The sequence below is a fragment of the Chiroxiphia lanceolata genome, chromosome 4 (genome assembly GCF_009829145.1).
Source record: "Chiroxiphia lanceolata isolate bChiLan1 chromosome 4, bChiLan1.pri, whole genome shotgun sequence".
Lineage (NCBI taxonomy): Eukaryota > Metazoa > Chordata > Aves > Passeriformes > Pipridae > Chiroxiphia > Chiroxiphia lanceolata.
The window spans coordinates 48,402,953-48,421,218 of NC_045640.1; the positions used below are offsets into that span (position 1 = coordinate 48,402,953).

Below are 18,266 nucleotides of genomic sequence, written 5' to 3' on the forward strand. Positions count from 1 at the left end.
TTTAAATCCCTTTCTCTCCCTCACTTACCCAGGATCATGAGTCCTGTAGTTGTTCAGGCTTGCCCTCTGCTTCTCGTTCTCTCTTTGCCTCAGTGGTATGTTTCTGTTCCCTCTCTCTGGTTGACCTTTTTTCTACTACAGCGATACACAATGCTACCAATATGTATCTTGTCTGAAACAGTGGTATGTCTGTGTGATTTGGACAAAGGCTGTTTTAGCTATAGCGTTCCAGCATCGTAGAAAACCTTTATTACTTGCTCTGTTTCTTTGACGAAAGCCTACTGTTGTAGCCAACAATATTGGCCAGCCAGGGCCCGCTCAGTGGTAGTAGGGACTACATGTAACAAAGGATAAAAATCTCTTAAGGTAACTACCTAATCTTGTATCACTCCCATACTAGTCATACTTTTCTTTCTACAGCAAATTATGGCAGATGTGTATGAATAATTAAAATATCCGTTCTTTTTGCCAAATTTCATTAAATCATCTCTGAAAGGGAAAACAACTGAGCTATGTGCCTGGATATCTTCATATTGGTTTTGCATTGTTGCACATCATGGCCACCTGGAGTTAAAAACTTTCAATCAAAACATACTGACATTGCACAGAAAATTTTTCTGACATGACTGTACTATTGTGTAGTCAAAGTGATACAGATAGTATTACAGTGTGATGCTACCAAACCAGTTTGTGACCTTGAAACCAAGAGAGTTGTTATTTGACTTCTACTCCTTCAATTCACTCATTGAAAATGTAAAATGGTGAAGGTGAGTTGTCATATGTTGTACTGAGTAGGCAGCTGCCCAAGGACAGTCCGCTCCCTGTGTGCCGACGGTAGTTTGGGTGTGGTCAGCTGCTTCATTTTCACTGTCCTCTGTGTGTGAACCTGAGCAACAAGAAAAACTGGAAGAAATTGCCTGACCCTTTGCCACCTCCTCACCTTAAAGAGCATCTGGTATCTCTAGCAAGTTGTAACCACCGTTAGCCAAAATCCTGCCATATTTTGTTTGCAGAAGGCAAATGACTGACATTTCCTTTGGCAGGTCTTGCGTTTTAACCCCAGTTGGCAACTCAGCCCCACACAGCCACTTGCTCACTACCCCTCAGTGGGATGGGGGAGAGAATTGAAAAAGCAAAATTGAGAAAACTTGTGGGTTGAAATAAAAGCAGTTTAATAACTAAAGCAAAAACCACACATGCAAGCAAAGCAAAACAAGGAATTCCTTCACCACTTCCCATGGGCCAGCAGGTATTCAGCCATCCCCCGGAAAGGAGGGCTCCATCACATATAATGGTTACTTGGGAACACAAACGCCATCTCTCTGAAAGTCCCTCCCTTCCTTCTTGTCCCCTCCATCTCCATATGCTGAGCATGATGCCATATGGACTATTCCTTGGGTGCGTTCAGGTCAGCTGTTCCAGCTGTGTCCCCTCCTAGCTTCCTCACTGGTGGATTGGGATGAGAGGCAGAAAAGGCCTTAACTTTGTGTAAGCACTGCTAAGCAATAAGGAAAACATCCCTGTTTTATCAACACTGTTTCTAGAACAAACCCAAAAAATAGCCCATACCAGCTACTGTGAAGAAACTTAAATCTATCCCAGCCAAAACCAGCACAACAGGACTACTGACTTGGTCACCAGATTTGTCTGGGCTTGTTGCAGCTAATTGGGTGTCTAGGGAGAGGGCCAAAACAGTACCAGCCCTGAATCTCACGTGAGAGTCGGATAAAGTGTTTCCATCTGGGACTGTATAAGCTCCTCTGGAGCCTTCTGTGCTGTACCAAGGCCCAGAGGCAGGCAGAGCCTGTACCCTGGAATTTCTGTACCTTAGGGCTGTCTCCTCTGCCCCTTGAATAGCACTGCAGGACGAAGAGAAGTGTTTTTTGCCACTTCTGTCCTCCCATCCAACTTCAGAGTTTCCTGACAGCTGTGCCTAATCTCTCCCTGGGCTACCTACTGTGAGATGCTCTGTGATCCTGCTCCCAGGACATCTAGGCACTGGCTCTAGCTGGTTATGTTCTGCTGCACCTTTCCACTCAGGAGACCAGGGAGAAGGCAAGGAGGCACTCACTTTAGCTGACCATACAATGTCAGGACACAGTACATGGAAATCTGGGAACTCCAAAGTGCCCCAGCTTCCTGCTTGGGAGGGACAGATAGAGCAGCCCCACACGCCCTTCTCCAGCATCACAACAGCACAGGGATTTGGGACTGAGAGTTGTTTCTTTGTGTCTGTACTTCTGCAATCGATTGAATTGCAGCAGTGGGACTCATCTGCTCCCTCTGACTGCATTTACCATTTTTTCTGTTTTCTCAGAGGAGATAATAGATTTTTCCCCCTCAAAAGTTCCTGAAGCTGTCTGTACAGCATAGCTGGGCTATGTAACAGCTGCTTTTCTATATGTCAGGCCATTTTATCATTTCATTAGAAAAAGACTGAGACTTCAGGTAGATTTTTTAATTTTATTTTTCCATAAGAAAAGAGACAGTGAGTAAAGTATATCTTGTTTGCAGTATTGGCTACCCCATGTCCTTCTTTTTTTTTTTTTTTTGAGAAGATTTAGAAATAAGACAAAAATAACCAAGACAACCCTTACCCTAAGCTACAGAATCCCAACTAATAACATTGAAAAAGAAGCTGGTAATATTGATCCTTTGTGTACTGGTAGTTAAACTTAAAAAATCAATGGAGAGGAAAGCTTAACTGGCCTTTCTGAAGTGTCAGAAAGCAAATCTAAATCCCAAATGTAAAATTTTTACAGCTATAAATATAGAGGATGATTTTCAGACAATGTTAAAATTACGGCTTAATTCCCTTTCCTTCAGAAGAAAGCTTCTATGAGGTGCACTTGGAAAGGAATCCCTGAGAGTACTAGATATACTTCTGTGCAAACCAAGAGTAGCTTTTCAGAGTGGTATGTGGAAGGAGTGAGACCAGAGTGATCAGCAAGGACCTCAGTTCTGCCATCACTTCTGCCTTGAGTAATCTAAAGCTATTCCTGCTAAGCAACTACACAAATATTGTTCTGGCAATGGTCTGCTGAGTGTTTGGAGAAAAAATATTAGGCCTTGGTCCTCTGAGGTACCTAGGTGAGAAATCCACATTGCTAAACATCTTTGAAGATCCGACTGCCTGGTCTTTTTGACAAAGTAAGACATTGAAGTCTTATTGTGCTTCTAGCCACATTCGTATTTCCTCCTGGTTTTCTTTTAGCCATTCAATATTGCTCTTCACCTGCTCAAGTGACTGACTCCTGGGCAACTCTCCTGCCCCAGCGTTAGGATATTTTTCAAAGAAATTTTCCATCTGGAAAAGAGAAAAAGTATTGAAGTGAAGTAAATAATTCTGTTATTGGACAAGTAGCTCTTCACAGGGACATGGTCAAGGGCAATTTTGGCTGGGAGAGATATTTAAGCTCATGTTAGTAGCACTGAAATAGTTTTACAGTAACTCCTGCTGCTTTATACAGTGAGAAGATAAAAAGCCAAGTTTCTGGGCCAGAAGAATATTAAAGATATTGACTTAAAGCCAAGAAAAATGCTGTCACCATACCTGCCAAAGCTGGAGCTCAGTGTTGAAGGTTTGGGTAATAGTTACTATTCGACCAAGGGTTCTGTCATTGATAGTGAATCTAGAAAAATAATTTAATAAATGATACTTCATGCAAAACTATTGAAAGAGAAAAGGCACAAGTAATTATCTGAAGCTTAAACTCGTAATTGTGCTGCAATAAAACAGATGCATTGAACTGTCAGTATTTTTTGAAATTCTTGAAAAATAGTACTCCTATAAAATATCTGTGCTGTTCTTTAATATGTTTACTAATGGAGTGATCTCTTATGGCGGATTTTTTTCCTTTTTAAATGATGACTTATTGTCTCAAGCTGGAAATTAGGTATACTGCTGCCCAGCAATACAAATACTGTCCAGTTCACAGCTCTAGACTTGCCGGTGTGTGCTGTTTCTCTGCCCCCACCAAGCACTTAGAAAGGAAACCTAAAGAGAGTCAAGTCACTCAAATAGGGAGGAGCAAAGGTAAAAGGTTTGCTATTACTTCTACTGCTCATCTGTATGTCTGCTGCCTGCTATTACCATTAGGTGAAAATTTTTTAAAAAATTGTATACTCTGTCATCTTGTTGTGAAATCAGCAGCAAGAGTGGAGACAAGACTGACTAATTTCCATGCAATAACCAGATTTCTAAGGCCTTGGTAGAACTTTCTATACTTCTTCATCACGATTTACTGGTAGCAATCATTTAGGGAAAGAATGGTTTTCAAGTTAGCAACAAAGTACTTTTTCACAGCAGATGGATATAATTATGTTGAATACACTTTCAGTTTTCATTTTGCAAAGGCCAGTGATTATAGCTGTATAGTAAAACACAGCTATAAAAAACATGCACGTAACAAGATTTATAGATGAATGTAGTTTCTAGTGAGTTCATTAGAGTACCTGTCGACTAAGTATTGCCAGTTCAGTCGTATCCAGTCCCAGACCATTGTTTTTCCATAGGTATTATATGAGATGTATCTCAGGACTGTGAACACATCTTGGCTTTTGATGAGGCTAGTGTCGTAAATATAGCTCAGATACCTAAGGGAAACACCGTAAGAATTGATGAGAGCCATTTCCAAACAGGAATATTAGGGGTTTTTCTACAGCATTTTAAAGGTGAAGTACATGGATCTAAAACATTACTGTGTCAAGAGATAATTGTATTGAAAGAAATCTAGGCAGTTAGGAGTCTCTTTAGAAAGTAGGTAGGGTTTATGTTTCTACTTGCAAATAGCCAAATGCCATTATTATTCCTATATTTTAAACAAGTAGGGAAAACAAGATTGGATCAGTCAGTAGTTCAGCCTGTTTGGGCAGCCAAGAGTGGTCGTAGTCCAGGCTATAATGATCTTACAGGACCACGAGTACACACACAAGTGGCTTGCTCACATTGACATCTGTGCTGTTTGTTTGGATACTTTTATCCACACAAAATTAAAATTCATTCGGACAGAGCATGCCTGCAAGTGCTGCAGTTATAATTCCAGTTATAGCATAAATGTTTATGACTGACAAAGTGGAGGGATTCCCCCAGCATGCACGTTTGCAGGAATAACCTGATCATGGCTTCACAGCAGCAGCTGCAGAAGAACACCATTTTAAAGTGTCATGTGCTGGGATTAAGGATTGTCTTCCTTTTTCCTATGCAAAAGGGGCAATTTTGTTCAATCTGTTTGCTCTTTTCTCCTTACTTGTTATTTCAGTATTAAATTAAGTGACAAATTTTCCCTGGTTTAGGGGGGATTTTTTATTTTCTGCAAATACAGGCTGATCTAGCTAATTAATTCATGTCTTAATCATGTCAGTTATTATTTATTGAATGGCTTTAGATTATGGCTGTTGTGGTCAAAAGAACTTAGGAATACACCTGCTTCCTATCACTATTTTAATTACTCTAACTCTTATATTTACTCTTCGTGAACCTCCTACACTTCCTAATTTCATCTCATTTAAACTTGGAACTCTTTTAGGCAGAGATTGCTCCATCTTATGATATTTAGACAGGGCTCCAACACAATAGTGAACGACCCTGGTGAAGATGTTTGCCTGCATCTCAGCTATGTTATACAATTACATGCATAGTTATCAGATAAGCTGAAAGTAGCAGGTGTGTCTATGCAGAGCAACAGCCTGGTGAGATGCTTGCCCCGTCTGACAGCTGGGCTGGCCTGGAGCAGTATCCAGACTCCTCATCAGTGCCACGGTAGCATGAATATGATATTTTTGTTTCTAGCTCAAGTACCTCTGCACAGCACCTCAGGGAGCATTGCAGGTTCACACAGGACAGTTAGTAACAATTGCTCAAGGTTGTTTGCTTAATTTTGCCTACTGAGAAGGTAGACATCTAGGCTAAGTAAACTCCGTCCGGAGCCAATGGAGGGTGACTGACAACACCCAAAAGCAACTCTTCCCATTGATTTTAAGCACCTTTCCTGGTCTGGGATAAGCAGTGCTCTGGAGGTCCTTCCTCCCTTCACTGATTATAGAGGAAACAGATGACTAATTTTCTCCTGATGTTTTACTATTAGGCAGCTAAAATTGCGCACAGTGAAGGTGGATGAGCTGAAGTCTGTTGACTGGTTGCAGGAACTACCATATGTTCAATATCTTTCCACTAAATGAAAAAAGCTTTTTTTCTGCTATAGTACAGTCTCAGAGGGGGGTGTTAGATAACTGGTCTTGAAAATGTGTTGCATTTCCTCATGCTGTAATCTGACAAAAATGACAGGACAGAGGAGAAGGGAATGAGCAAACCAGTTGCTTCTGCAGGTAAAGAGAAATCTTTGTATGCTTAAATCACCTGTCCAAAAGGGTAATGTTCTTCACTGATGCCAGGCCATATAGCAGCTTTTCTTTTTCTTGGGCTAATGTAGTTTCTTGGTATTTGTTGAACATGTAATTCCACGATGACTCATTGCCTGAGTTCTGCATCCCATAGCGATATACTATGAGTCGGAGATTTGCAGCAATACTAAAATAAAGAAACAGTGCTTAAATATTCTTCTCCCTTTCCTGCTTGAAATCAGTGACAAAGTCACATGCTGTGTTCTTCACCACGATAAAAGCTGTGAGCACTCACGGTTCTCCTTGTAACCATCTATCGAAGAGTTGAGAAGCATTGTTCAAAGAGTCTGTGTCACCCATACTGCAGGCAAAGTCTAGAACAGAAGCACGAAGAAGCCTTGAAAAGAGAGAGAGAGGGAGAAAGAGACATTTTCCTACTGCTTACCATTGTTTGAATCCATCAATAATATGAGAAGGAAAAAATAAAATTGTTCCACCTCTGCAAATGGCTTCCAGAATCATTCCAGCTCAGTTCATCCACAATGGGTTTTACCAGAGAGCGAAAATAACGCTGAGGTAGAAAAAGGGGGTTGGTTACTTTTGTAGATTTCTTTAAAGAATAATATATTTGTGTTCACAGTTTATTCTCCTGTGGTACAGCAAGGACACACTGCCACAATTGTTTTGCACAGATGATGTCGAGTTCAGGACATAATTGTTTTAGTGACCATTAAATCATGTTCACTATGTTAGGTCAATTAACAAATCTGCTCCCTGCCATACTAAGGTATAGCCATACTTTGTGCTGAGGACAGATGTCAGAGATTTTGCAGCCCTATACATGCTTCTTTATTGAATGCAGGACAGCTTTGACTGAAAAATGTCTGTACTCTGGATTATTATGTATTATGGTGATGGATTATAGAAATAATTAGCCATAAATTCTTTTATTCAGGTTCATAGTCCTGAATGCAGAATCCAGATGATTCAGATATCACTACTGAGCAGTTTTTAGCTTTCTTTTTTTTTTTTAAGATTACAAAAAGTAAATACTGATAATTCAGCACCACTGAAAATCACATGAACTTCAACATTATTCTTGTTACAAATCCTGAACTGTCAGATGCAGTGGTCCCATGCAGGAATGGGTTTTTTTATTGTTTCATCACCTGAAAGAGGGGATAGATATTTGTATCATCTTCAAGCATGTCTGCAAGGTAGGTTACAGCTGATATAGCTCTATTCCAAGGCAAATACTCTGTTTCATTTCTCAGGTATTTTGTTAGGTTCAGGGGAACAGAGTAATCCACGAGTCCAGGTCTGTGGAAAGAAAAAACATAACATCTGTTATTTTAATGAATTTGAAGAACTTGCTTCTTCAAAGATATTAGATTTACTATTTACTCTAGAAGGCCTGAAATAGTAAAGTCTGTGAGGGGAAAAGTAGTCTGGAATGTAACTTGGAAGGTGTTTTCCAAAGAGATACTGAGGATCAGTGTTGATCAATGCCAAACTGTAGGAGCTGTCACTGTTGTGAGAAGACTGCTCACATTGTGCAGCAGCCCAGTGTGCCCAGAAGTGGGTAGCTCTTAACTGACTACATTAACACCACACAAAAAGGAACTGATAACTGTAGACATCCTGAAAGGCTGAGGAGACTTAGAGGCTGCTACAGAATATTGCTTAAAATTTATTTGTGTCAGCGTGGCTGCGTACAAGAGCTAGAATTTTCTGATCAAGTTTCTGAATAAGATAGCTGAGGTGATAGATATCTAATGCCTTGGTATGCATTGTGGGCATGCCTCTAGCTTTCTGGATACCTAACTCCTTCTGGAGTGCTCCTATTATTGTTATTTACATGATAAAAACACCCCCTTCTAAGACCTGTGCAATTAAAGCCTGCTTTTTTCTTGCCATATAACTGAAACGGAGCATTTCTCTTGATTGCATTGGTAATGCAAGCTGGCAATGCATACTTAAGGTCACTCCTTTTGGAGGACAAGGTAAAGCAACAAAGAAATAAGACTTGTAACAAATTCAGAAAACTTCTTTCAACCACCCGTGTTGCGTTAATTTTAATTATTAGCAATGGAAGGTGAAAAATTTGCGTTGAAATCTCTGCAGGGAGTTAGTTTACCTTGCTAAAGAAAAGGCATCATCCAAAATCCCTGCACGATCAGCAGTTGAAAAGTTCTGTATGAAAAGAGGAAAAGAGGCATCAAGAGTATATAGATTATTTGCAGGATAAAACCAGCCTTTACAGATCTCTTCTAAGAGATCCACCAGACAGGTTAACATTATGATACTCACTTTGTGGTCTAGGAACAGAAGAGAGCTTAGCTTGGCCCAGTTTTGACCATCATAATTCACTCGATAGAATCCAATGTGGTCTGGATTGATGTTTAAAAAAGTATCAGGAGAAGCTGATATTGTAATTCCTGCAAAACAAACCAACAAACAGGGATCAGTTTGTGCATCTTATATGACACAGAACTCATTGGAAATTCCTTGACTCCAAGAGTATTATTTGGTTTTAATGAATATCAAAATAAGATCCAAACATTAATTTTATTTATTTACTTATTTTTAAATGGCTGTGAGGAAAGATGAGTTATTATAGACTTTAATGAATGCCAGCATTTGTATTAGAACAAGGAGTTGTGGTAATTACTTGGGCCAGCTAGTTTGTTAAATTTAAAATGGAGACCATTGTGACTAGGGCGAGGACAGTGAGATTTAGTTTCATTGTAAGAAGTAAAAAATTGCAAAGAAACAGTTCTTGCAAATGTATTTTTAAAAAATTTTTCATCCTCATGTTTACTATTAGTTTCAAAGTTATCATATTTTATCCTCCATTAGTTTCATTTTTAAGTTTGCTTCAACTAGCTTTTTAAGGGTTTTCTTCTCTGTGTTCTTTACTAATTCATTTTTTGCAGTTATAGACAAAGGAATTACAAATTAGTTGAGACTTTCCTCAAGCCTCATGTTTAGGGATTTTCCTTTTTAAAATGAATACTTGAAAAATGTTCCTTTCTCAGAATCTTGGGCTGGTCCAGTTGATGATGGTAGTTATGAAAGTTTTTCTATTGCTCATTGAAAACAGTGGTCTTCAATCTGCAGTTTGAGCGTGGCTGAAGTTAAAAGCACATTTCTATTTGGTTGACCCAAAACAAGTGTTTCTAAATGTAATTTTTCCTTACAGTTGCTGTTTGCCTTACTAGCCAAGAATTTTATGGATGTAGAAGTAAGCACGTAATCATGCCTTTGTAGGCTTTTTCAAGTCAATAGCCCCTTGCAGTCCACTGTAATGTCATGTGGAAATTGGAGAAAGAAAATTCCTTTGTGTAAACTTCTGACTTGTATCATGACATAAAACTTTTTTTTGTTTGCTTTTACATGTATAATAAAAGCAACCAGGCAAAAAAAATAACAATCCCCCCAAAAAAAACCAGAACAAAGGACAAATTACATTTTAAATAGGTAATATTCAAAAAAATTGAAGAAAAGATGAGCTGATGTAATATTTCTGAAATTCCAGCATGTGATGTAACTGAAAAACTAAACAAAGTTTCCCCCCATTTTTGTCTGCTACAGCTATAGAATGAGAAATTCAGATTTGACTGCATAATAGAACAATGATCAAAATTACCCACATAGGTATTTTCTCAGTCCTGAAATCAACATTAGAAAAGATGTTTAATAATTTGTAGATCTTTTTCTTTGACTGAATTCAAATTGCCAGTTTACCATGCCACAGATGCGTTCATAAGCCTTCCACTTCACCTCTTTTCCTAGACTCAACAAAGGGCATATCTAAGTCCAATTGATTTTAACACACTATAATTAAGAGTATGCTTAGATGCTTCCTTGAATAGGACTGTATTTAAACAGATGCTTAAGAATCATACTGTACTGTGCCTAAATTGACATATTGTGTGTACAGGGGGAATAGTAATCTTATCACAGAAATTACTACCAACTTCAGCCCAACCAAGCAGTGTGCTGGTTCCTGGATCTGAAAAGTGAAAAGTATGAAAGTAATTCTGTGTTATATTTCTCGTAAAGGACACTTAAAAGAGAATATGAAGTTTACCTGTAGAATCTGATGCATTGTACAAAGTATAATTTGTTGAACTCCCAAGTCTCCATTTCACTGGTATATTCCATTTGTAACTGAAATTATTTAAAGGAAAGAAAATCAAATGACATTTGAAAACAAATGGTGAAAAACCCTCTCCAGTATGTCCAGTATGTGGGATGGAGCCACAGCACAGCCTGACCAAGACTATGGCCTGGCAGTCAGGAAAGTGGGACAGCAGAGTCAGGGAAGTAGAACAGCAGAGCCTGCTTTGAGCATACCTGCACAGCCACCTGCATAGGCCTGCTAAAATTGCTGAGCCCTTTTGAGCAGTCAGCTGCTGTTCCATGTTAACATATTATAGTTCATCCCAGGGAGATTCTTCTTCCTCCTTAAACCCCTTGGTGACAAGTGCTATGGGAAAATCTAAGCCATTTTAACAACCCTGGGTTAAGTGAATGGTCATTAACTCCCAGAAAATACAAAAATGAAAGTTATGGTATCTCTTCTTGATAGAAAGATCTATTGTTTTGTATCTGCTAAACAAAATATGTTAACAGATTTCATACACTTCTGCGTTTTACTAGTTCTCTTATGGAGCTTACTGCAATGGAATTTAGAGTTGTCATTGTTTGGCCAGAAGCTCCAGTACTGTTTCCCCAAGAGAAAGCCCATATACGATTTTTTTTAATACAAACTCGATTTTTGTAAATGCATTTAATGAGGGTGTGTGATGACCCACCCTTTACAGGAAGGATTTTATTTAGTTTTCATGTTCTTGAGATTACATACATAAGTACTTTTGATATATTAGCTGTGTCCTTATGTGTTCCTAACACACTGTGCTGAAGCTACGTATTTGCCCAGCAGCACTACTTTGAGAGTACTAGTTTTTGAACTTTCATTTCTTTGGAGTGCCAACATGCAGGAAAGGACTTTTTCAAGCCAAACAAGCTTGGAACAAGCCAGCAGCTCGGAATTTTATTCCTGCAGAGTTCAGAGAATAAAGCATACACAAGACCTGGAGTTTGCTTAAATGAAACCCTGCACTCGCACATGAAACAGTCCAGTTCCATCTGGGGTAGGATCTCTTCAGGAGCTTCTCATTCCCATCTGTGATGGTGGAAGGAGGAGGTTTTGATTTTTTGGTGAATTGACCTTAGGCAAGGGAGTCAGTCTGTCACAGCATAGGTGATATCAGCATTATAATATATATTATGGGGAGTTTTTAAAATGAATTTATAAAAACTACATATTCAGAAAAAACATTCCCCTTTCACTTTGGGGATAGCAGGGACAATACACATCTCAGCTTCTTAACAGATTAAGGTAGGAACAGTGCTAGGATTTCTACTTTAGATATGGCAAATCGTAAAGTAATGTAAACACTGCAGTCAAGCAAAAGTAGGATTCCGGAGTCTGCTACTTCAGAGCATAGTGCAGTAAGTCAAATTTTTTAATACAAAGAAGTATTTTTCACCTGAATAGTCTGTAACACCACCCTTCAGATGGCACAGTGCTGTACTTTGAGTCTATGGAATCTTCTGCTTAGGCTGGGAGAAATGTAATGTTGCAAATACACAGGTAGTTAGTTACCTCATTCCAACTCTTTTGATACCTATCCAAAACTACCAATAGCATGGGCCTTCTCATTGCTCAAGTTTTTTTCTTTTTAATCAGAAGGAAATAAAGTGGTCACAACCGTTTCTTCTGTTTCTTCATTTTCTCCTCCACAGAATCACAGAACATTCTGAGTTGGAAGGGACCCACAAGGATCATCAAGTCCAACTCTTAAATGAATGGCCCATAGGGGAGTCAAATCCAGAGCCTCAGTGTTATTAGCACTATACTCTAACCAGCTGAGCTAATCTCAGGGTCCTTGTTCTTGTCCTTTGCATTAAAAGAGCTAGTAGAAGTTAATGGAAAAAATGCATTTGGGTATATTTAGTTCTGCTTCATACTGGCAAGTTTTACTGATTTAATTGATTGGTCCAGGATCCAGTTCAAGGAACAAAACCTTCTTAACATGGATTAATTTGAAGCTCTTTCACTGGAAGGTTAATGAAGTTATACTGTCTCAGAACTGGGGCTGGCTATGAAATTACACAATGCCAGATCTGAAAAATTATTCATCTGCTTAATGCCATGGTGCAGCCACGCCATTGTCCTGTGCAGGTCCACCAACCCACAGACAGAGTTCATTTCCCTTCAGGTCAGTCGTCTGTTATTTAAAAAATATGCTCCAATACAGGATCCCACCTCTCTTGAATGGGTAGATGAACATCTGCAGAAGTCTGTCTGGTCACATAAGAGCCCAAGATGGCTAACTTTGACTAGACAACTACATTTTAAATGAGTAAAATTAAGCAATACATCCTAAGGAAAATATCCAAAAAGTAGGTCCTGATTAGGATTAATGAAATTTATACATGACCAGCTACTTCACATGAATCATGCTTTTAAGACATGCAGAGAAGACCCTGTATTGTATGTGAAGATCCTGTGATATATTATAGATCCTACACCATATAGGAAAGGCAATAAACTACTGTCATGTAAAATACTTGGGTCATAGTATCTGATTTCTGGACAGAAACAATTTTGTATTAGTTTTCTTAGTCTGAGAGATTATAATTTGCAGTGATTCAACAGACGATTTGCAATAATCTGAGCTGTCTGTGTGCAAATAAGGTTTTCTGAGAGATCCAATTTTATTCTGCTGCATTTGAGAAAGAAAAACCCTGAGACAAAGGGCTGATATTGTCCTAAATTTGAAATATTTGTATCTAACTTCCTCCTGTCTTCCTTTTAAAATAAATGCTGAGAGTAAGTTTAGCAAGAATGAGTAAAACACAACCTACATATATGTCAGATGAAAAGGGTATATGCACAGTATTTCTACCTGTTTTGAACAGACATTTACAGCAGGAACTTACCCAAGATCAGATGGAGGATAAGAAGCATTCGCCCTGGGATCCAAGAGAAAACGTTTCTGTGTGAATACTGAATTATCCCCCATTTCCAAAACAGGGTAGCCCATCTGTCTAGTCCATGTGTCCATGACTTCCTTCACAGGTTTATTACTGACCTATGAATGATGGAAGAAGGTTGCGGTGAAAATGCAAATTCAGTACAAAGAGGAAAAAAAATTAAATATCTCTGGTATTGAGAAAAAGAAGAGCAGAAAGGGGCAGAGGAAAGAACAGGTTCAGTAAAAAAATGCTCCATTAAATCCTTTTATGGTGTCATTGAAAGAGTGAGTTGGAAACTTAAACACAGACAAGAAATAAGAAGTGCGTGGACGGAAGACTGGCCAATAACATGGACAAGAAATACTGAGGAATCTTTGAGGCCCCTTGCATGCTCTAAGATCTCTCCATTTTTTCTGAGGGAATAACTGAACAGGACAAAAAAGACACAGTGAGATTTTTCCAAGCCAGAAGTCTCTTTGCAGTGTGTCCTGTTTTCAGTGTGAAGGAACAGCCAGTATTAACCACCAGCAGCTGCACTTATGTAAAATTTGATCCATTTGATTCATTATGTGGACTGTGAATGTCTGTCCTAGGAACGGGAGCTGGAGAAAGCTGCAACTGCTTCCCCAGGATGCCACCTGTGAGGAAAGGGAGCTACGGTTACTGTTTCCTTCTCAGGATGAGGTGGATGATATGGAGATGCAGAGCACCAGAGAGAAAGTAGGAAGTCCTGTTGAGCAGGAAGAAGTCTGGGACTAAGGAGAAGATGGGAGCTAGAAAAGAGACACAAAAGCATGACTTGGGCAGTGTGAGTGTCCACAGTGGTGGAAAGAAAGGAAATAATATCAAGGAAAAACTTGGTAGTTTGTAGGTGGGGTTTTAGGGGTAATGAGATAGATGGAAAGAAATAGCCCAGTCTCAAAGAAAAGCAAAGATCAGAAAATGGTGGCACCGACAGTGACTCAAAAGCTAGAGAGGCAGATAAGCACCAAAATTACTTTGGAATTGATACTACTGAGAGCTTTCAAACAGCTGAATCTGGTTAGAGAAAAGGGAGAGTATGGGGTGCACGTGTCTGGTGGATGAGCAGTGTTTTCACAAAATGAAATGAGTTGAAGTTGTGGGGGAAATGTTTCAGTTGCAGGCTGTTCGTAAACAAGGCCTCCTTTCTTGTTTCTTATTTCACTCCCACGATCTTATGCAAAAAAAAAAAAAAAGAGAAAATTATATATATTTGGTGGAACTAAGATATACTGGAATACACTAGGAGGCTGCCTCTATTGTGACCTCTTATTGACAGGAGAGGTACAGAATACGAAAAGTTTGGGAAACTGAAATCAGTGGGTGTGATTTTTATTATTTATTTATTTATTTATTTATTTTTATTTATTAACAAGGGTTTGGATTGATGCAAAACATACCTCTTCCAGAGCTTCCCAAAATTGGTCTGTCTTGGCATTCTGGAAATGGTGGTTCTTCAAATATACCTAGAGAGAAGTAGAAGACTGTGAAAGTACTACCAGGTCTTTCTTTTTTGCCTATGAAAACAGGACACATATTCAGTTGTACGGAGAGTTCCAATCAGTTGTACAGAGTACCCATGGGTGGTAGTATAGTGAGTAGAAGGTTAAATGGATTAATATTCAGCTGATGAAGACTCTTTGCTCTGCAATGCATCTCATAATGCTAAAAGTCAGCCTTTTCTGGTGTGACTTGATAATACAAAATAAATTTGTAATTCAAGAGCTGCTTGTATTTTGTTTGAAGGGACACCTTCATACCATGTTGCAAATTTCTGTCTAATGTAAGAGGTTGTTTAGCAGAAGGAAGCTAATTCAGGAGATTTCCCTAGCTGTAGACTTGGAGTGGAAGTACGAAAGTCTAATCACCTTTAAGTTGTGATCGAAACAACTATTACAAGGAACAATCGTATCCAGCGAAGTGTTTACACCTCCAAAACTCTATTCCTGTCTTATGTCTTACCTGGCTGCTTAGTTTTCCTACGCTGTTACCTGACCCTGGCGAAGTTCAGTCAGTAGATGGTGCTGTTAGTTTCGCTGTTAGCCACAGCTGCCTACGTTAATGCTCGTGAAGGTAGAAGGGGAAATGTTAGGCTCTTGGGGGCAAGGTGGCTGTATTTTCCCCTTCCGTGTAACTGTCCCGATTGAATATATAAAAGCGGAAGCAAAGCAAAATACAGCTGTCTTATAGCAATTATAAATGTGCTGTCCTGAAGGGACAGAAGTAAGAACGAATGTGGTAAACTTGCAAAACTCTGTAGAGGCAACCGATGCTGGTTGGGAGGAAAGGACAGATAAACTTCCTCCTTCTGGGAGGGCTCCTTTCTCCCATTTCTTCTTTCCCTAATTTTGTAGCAACACATTTTCACTCCACAAGAAAGGACTATGAAGTGTGCAACCCTTTTCTACTCCCTGTTACCTTGGCTTTCTAGGGCTGGTAGTGTCCCTGCATCAGGGCACAGATGAGCTTATGCCTGTGTGTCCCTACATAGCAGGCTTGTGTGGGTTGGAGGATGCTGGCCATATGAAACTGCAGACGTGCTTTACAGCTGAATGAGAGTATCCTAGCTGACAACAGGGTAACAGTGGGGTGGAGTAGGTTTCTCCACTAAAAGCTGTCATGAATTTAGGTCCTCACTGACAGGCTACCAAATCTTAATGCAGTTCACATTCCTGCTTCTGTGGGAGCATGGAACTTCTTCCCCTCCATATACTCAGTACTGAAATGCATTAAATACTTTTGCTACTAATACCAGGGTCTCTGATACTCAGCTTTTGAATAATGGCTTTGGTACTGAGGATGGGCTGTATGTCCAGCAGGTTTTGGTGACAGCCTTACCTGACAGCCTTTCTGGAAGAGCTCTGGTGTAATCCAGTCTTGAATCATTCTGAGGATAGATGCACCCTATGGACAAAGGGAGAAGGTTATTCCACACTGCTCTAACACTGGATTTCCGTTCATCTGAAAAGCAACATGTGAATGAGTATTCTATAAGGCAAAAAGAGAAACCATCCATGACACTAAAGAAGTGTGTTTTCTAATTCCTTTGTGGCGTGGCATGTGCCTACCTGGTGGAATTTAATTCTGGATGTGGGAATTGGTCTTCAGTTGTGATCAGATACTTGTTTCTAAGTTCAGCTGTGTGTGGTGGAAGGGCTACTAAGCCCTTCCGCTGAGGGTTACAGTCCTGCCACTCTGCCAGTTTCTGTGAGCAGGGCTCCCTGTTTCATTTTGAACAGGACAGGGGTGAGGGCAGCGGGGGAAGTAGCCCTGTCAGGGGAACAGCCTGACAAAGGCAGACACTTCTGCTGAACATCCAACAAGTAGGAAACTCCAAAAATGCTGCAAGTCTGGGGCTTTACATGTTGGGGATGCCATTTCAAGATTAAGAAAGAGATTTTCTGAGGACTGGTGCAAGAGCTTTGGCCTCTTAAGCAGGGTAGAATTGTGATCAGGGAAATTACTTGGATGTCATAGAAAAACCCTGAAAAAATTAGGGCTTTGAAAGAAGAGAGAAACAAAAGGAAGACAGGAGAGGGAAGTAGAAGACTCTTGTAGAACAAAGAACAGAGTAGGCACAAAATGATGGAAAAGAAAAGCAGTACAAACCCAGTCTAAAATGCAAAATATGATTTGAGGATTAGCATGTTTTCATTTTCTGAACAAAATTAAAGGGCAGCTGAGACCCTAGTGCTACAAATAGTTTAAAAATCTAGTTGTCCCATGAAAACAAGAATGTTATATGAATTCTCAGTAAATCCTGTTTCTTCTCTTTACGTGTCCGAGAATAACAACTGCACGAGTCACGAGGCAGAGGGACTGTTTGAACAGATATGCCTCAAGCTGCTTTCCAGGCTATTGTTGCAGAGTCAAGGTGGTCAGCAGAGGACTGTTTTCTGATATAGAAATTTAATGTGTTTGCCATGGAACATGTTCAAAAACAATTCAGTAAAATTTAGAATGGATATCCATTACTGGTAATTATAAGGCTGCTTATGATTAATGGTGATCATAAGGCCACATGTATGTACTAGGGTACCTCAGTTCCTCAGCTTTGTCTATCAGTCACTTCTTATCTGAAATCATCTCTCATGAATCATCCCCTCCCATTTATATTAAAAGTCACAGTAGAAATACACACTTATGCATGCATTTGGAAACGTTGGAGATTTCTTTTGCTTCAGATTGTAATGTATAGTTAGTTCCTTGCATTTTCTACTACTGTCATTCCTTTCTTTCTTTCCATCATGTCTTTCCCCTACTCTTGTCATTCCTCTGTAGTCCATGATGGAGTGTGTTTGAGAAAAACTCATCCTAACAAAATCACTGATTATAGGAACTCCAGTGTTTTAATAACTTTCCTTTCTTTCAGCTATTTGGGGAGGCTCCGGAAAGAGACCTACTCTGATGGGGATGTGAGGGATGTGAGGGGCAGATCAATACCAACAGAACTTCTAGAGAGTCATAGTAATTGCCAAGTATATGACAAGATTCGTTTTTGGCAGAAATATGGAACATGAATCCTAAACTTCTTTAGCTGGGAGACTCGGAAAATATGGAGGTCCAAGAGCAAATTTCTAGCAGAACTTACTTAAGTATCTGTTTGCTGAAAAGATTTGCAAAGTTTGAACTCCAAAGACAGAAATTCTCATTATTACTTCAATAAAATCCTTCAAACTAAAGGAGAAGATTAGACTGGAAAAAAGGTGAGATGCAATTACTTTTTAAGACTAGATTAAAAAAAATTATATACATTAATTGTTTAGTCACCAGCTCTACTCTAGTAGAGATTTCCTAGGCATACAATGCTCTATGGATCATACAGCAGTTAGAAGCTCCATTACAGAATACAT

At 39.4% G+C, this 18,266-nt stretch overlaps 1 protein-coding gene across 1 annotated transcript in view; it reads right to left on the reverse strand.

Moving 5' to 3' along the window:
- Positions 1–2,519: 2,519 nt before the first annotated feature.
- Positions 2,520–18,266, reverse strand: part of ENPEP (glutamyl aminopeptidase) — a 34,430-nt gene continuing 18,683 nt past the window's right edge. The window contains exons 8-20 of the mRNA XM_032687008.1: positions 16,252–16,317; positions 14,814–14,879; positions 13,357–13,508; positions 10,436–10,515; positions 8,653–8,780; positions 8,480–8,535; positions 7,512–7,662; positions 6,840–6,913; positions 6,638–6,739; positions 6,359–6,529; positions 4,456–4,596; positions 3,554–3,632; positions 2,520–3,307 (exon numbers count right to left, since the gene is read on the reverse strand). Coding sequence (XP_032542899.1) covers positions 3,167–3,307; positions 3,554–3,632; positions 4,456–4,596; positions 6,359–6,529; positions 6,638–6,739; positions 6,840–6,913; positions 7,512–7,662; positions 8,480–8,535; positions 8,653–8,780; positions 10,436–10,515; positions 13,357–13,508; positions 14,814–14,879; positions 16,252–16,317 — 1,407 coding nt within the window. The 3' untranslated portion in view covers positions 2,520–3,166. The remainder of the gene's footprint in view (positions 3,308–3,553; positions 3,633–4,455; positions 4,597–6,358; positions 6,530–6,637; positions 6,740–6,839; positions 6,914–7,511; positions 7,663–8,479; positions 8,536–8,652; positions 8,781–10,435; positions 10,516–13,356; positions 13,509–14,813; positions 14,880–16,251; positions 16,318–18,266) is intronic.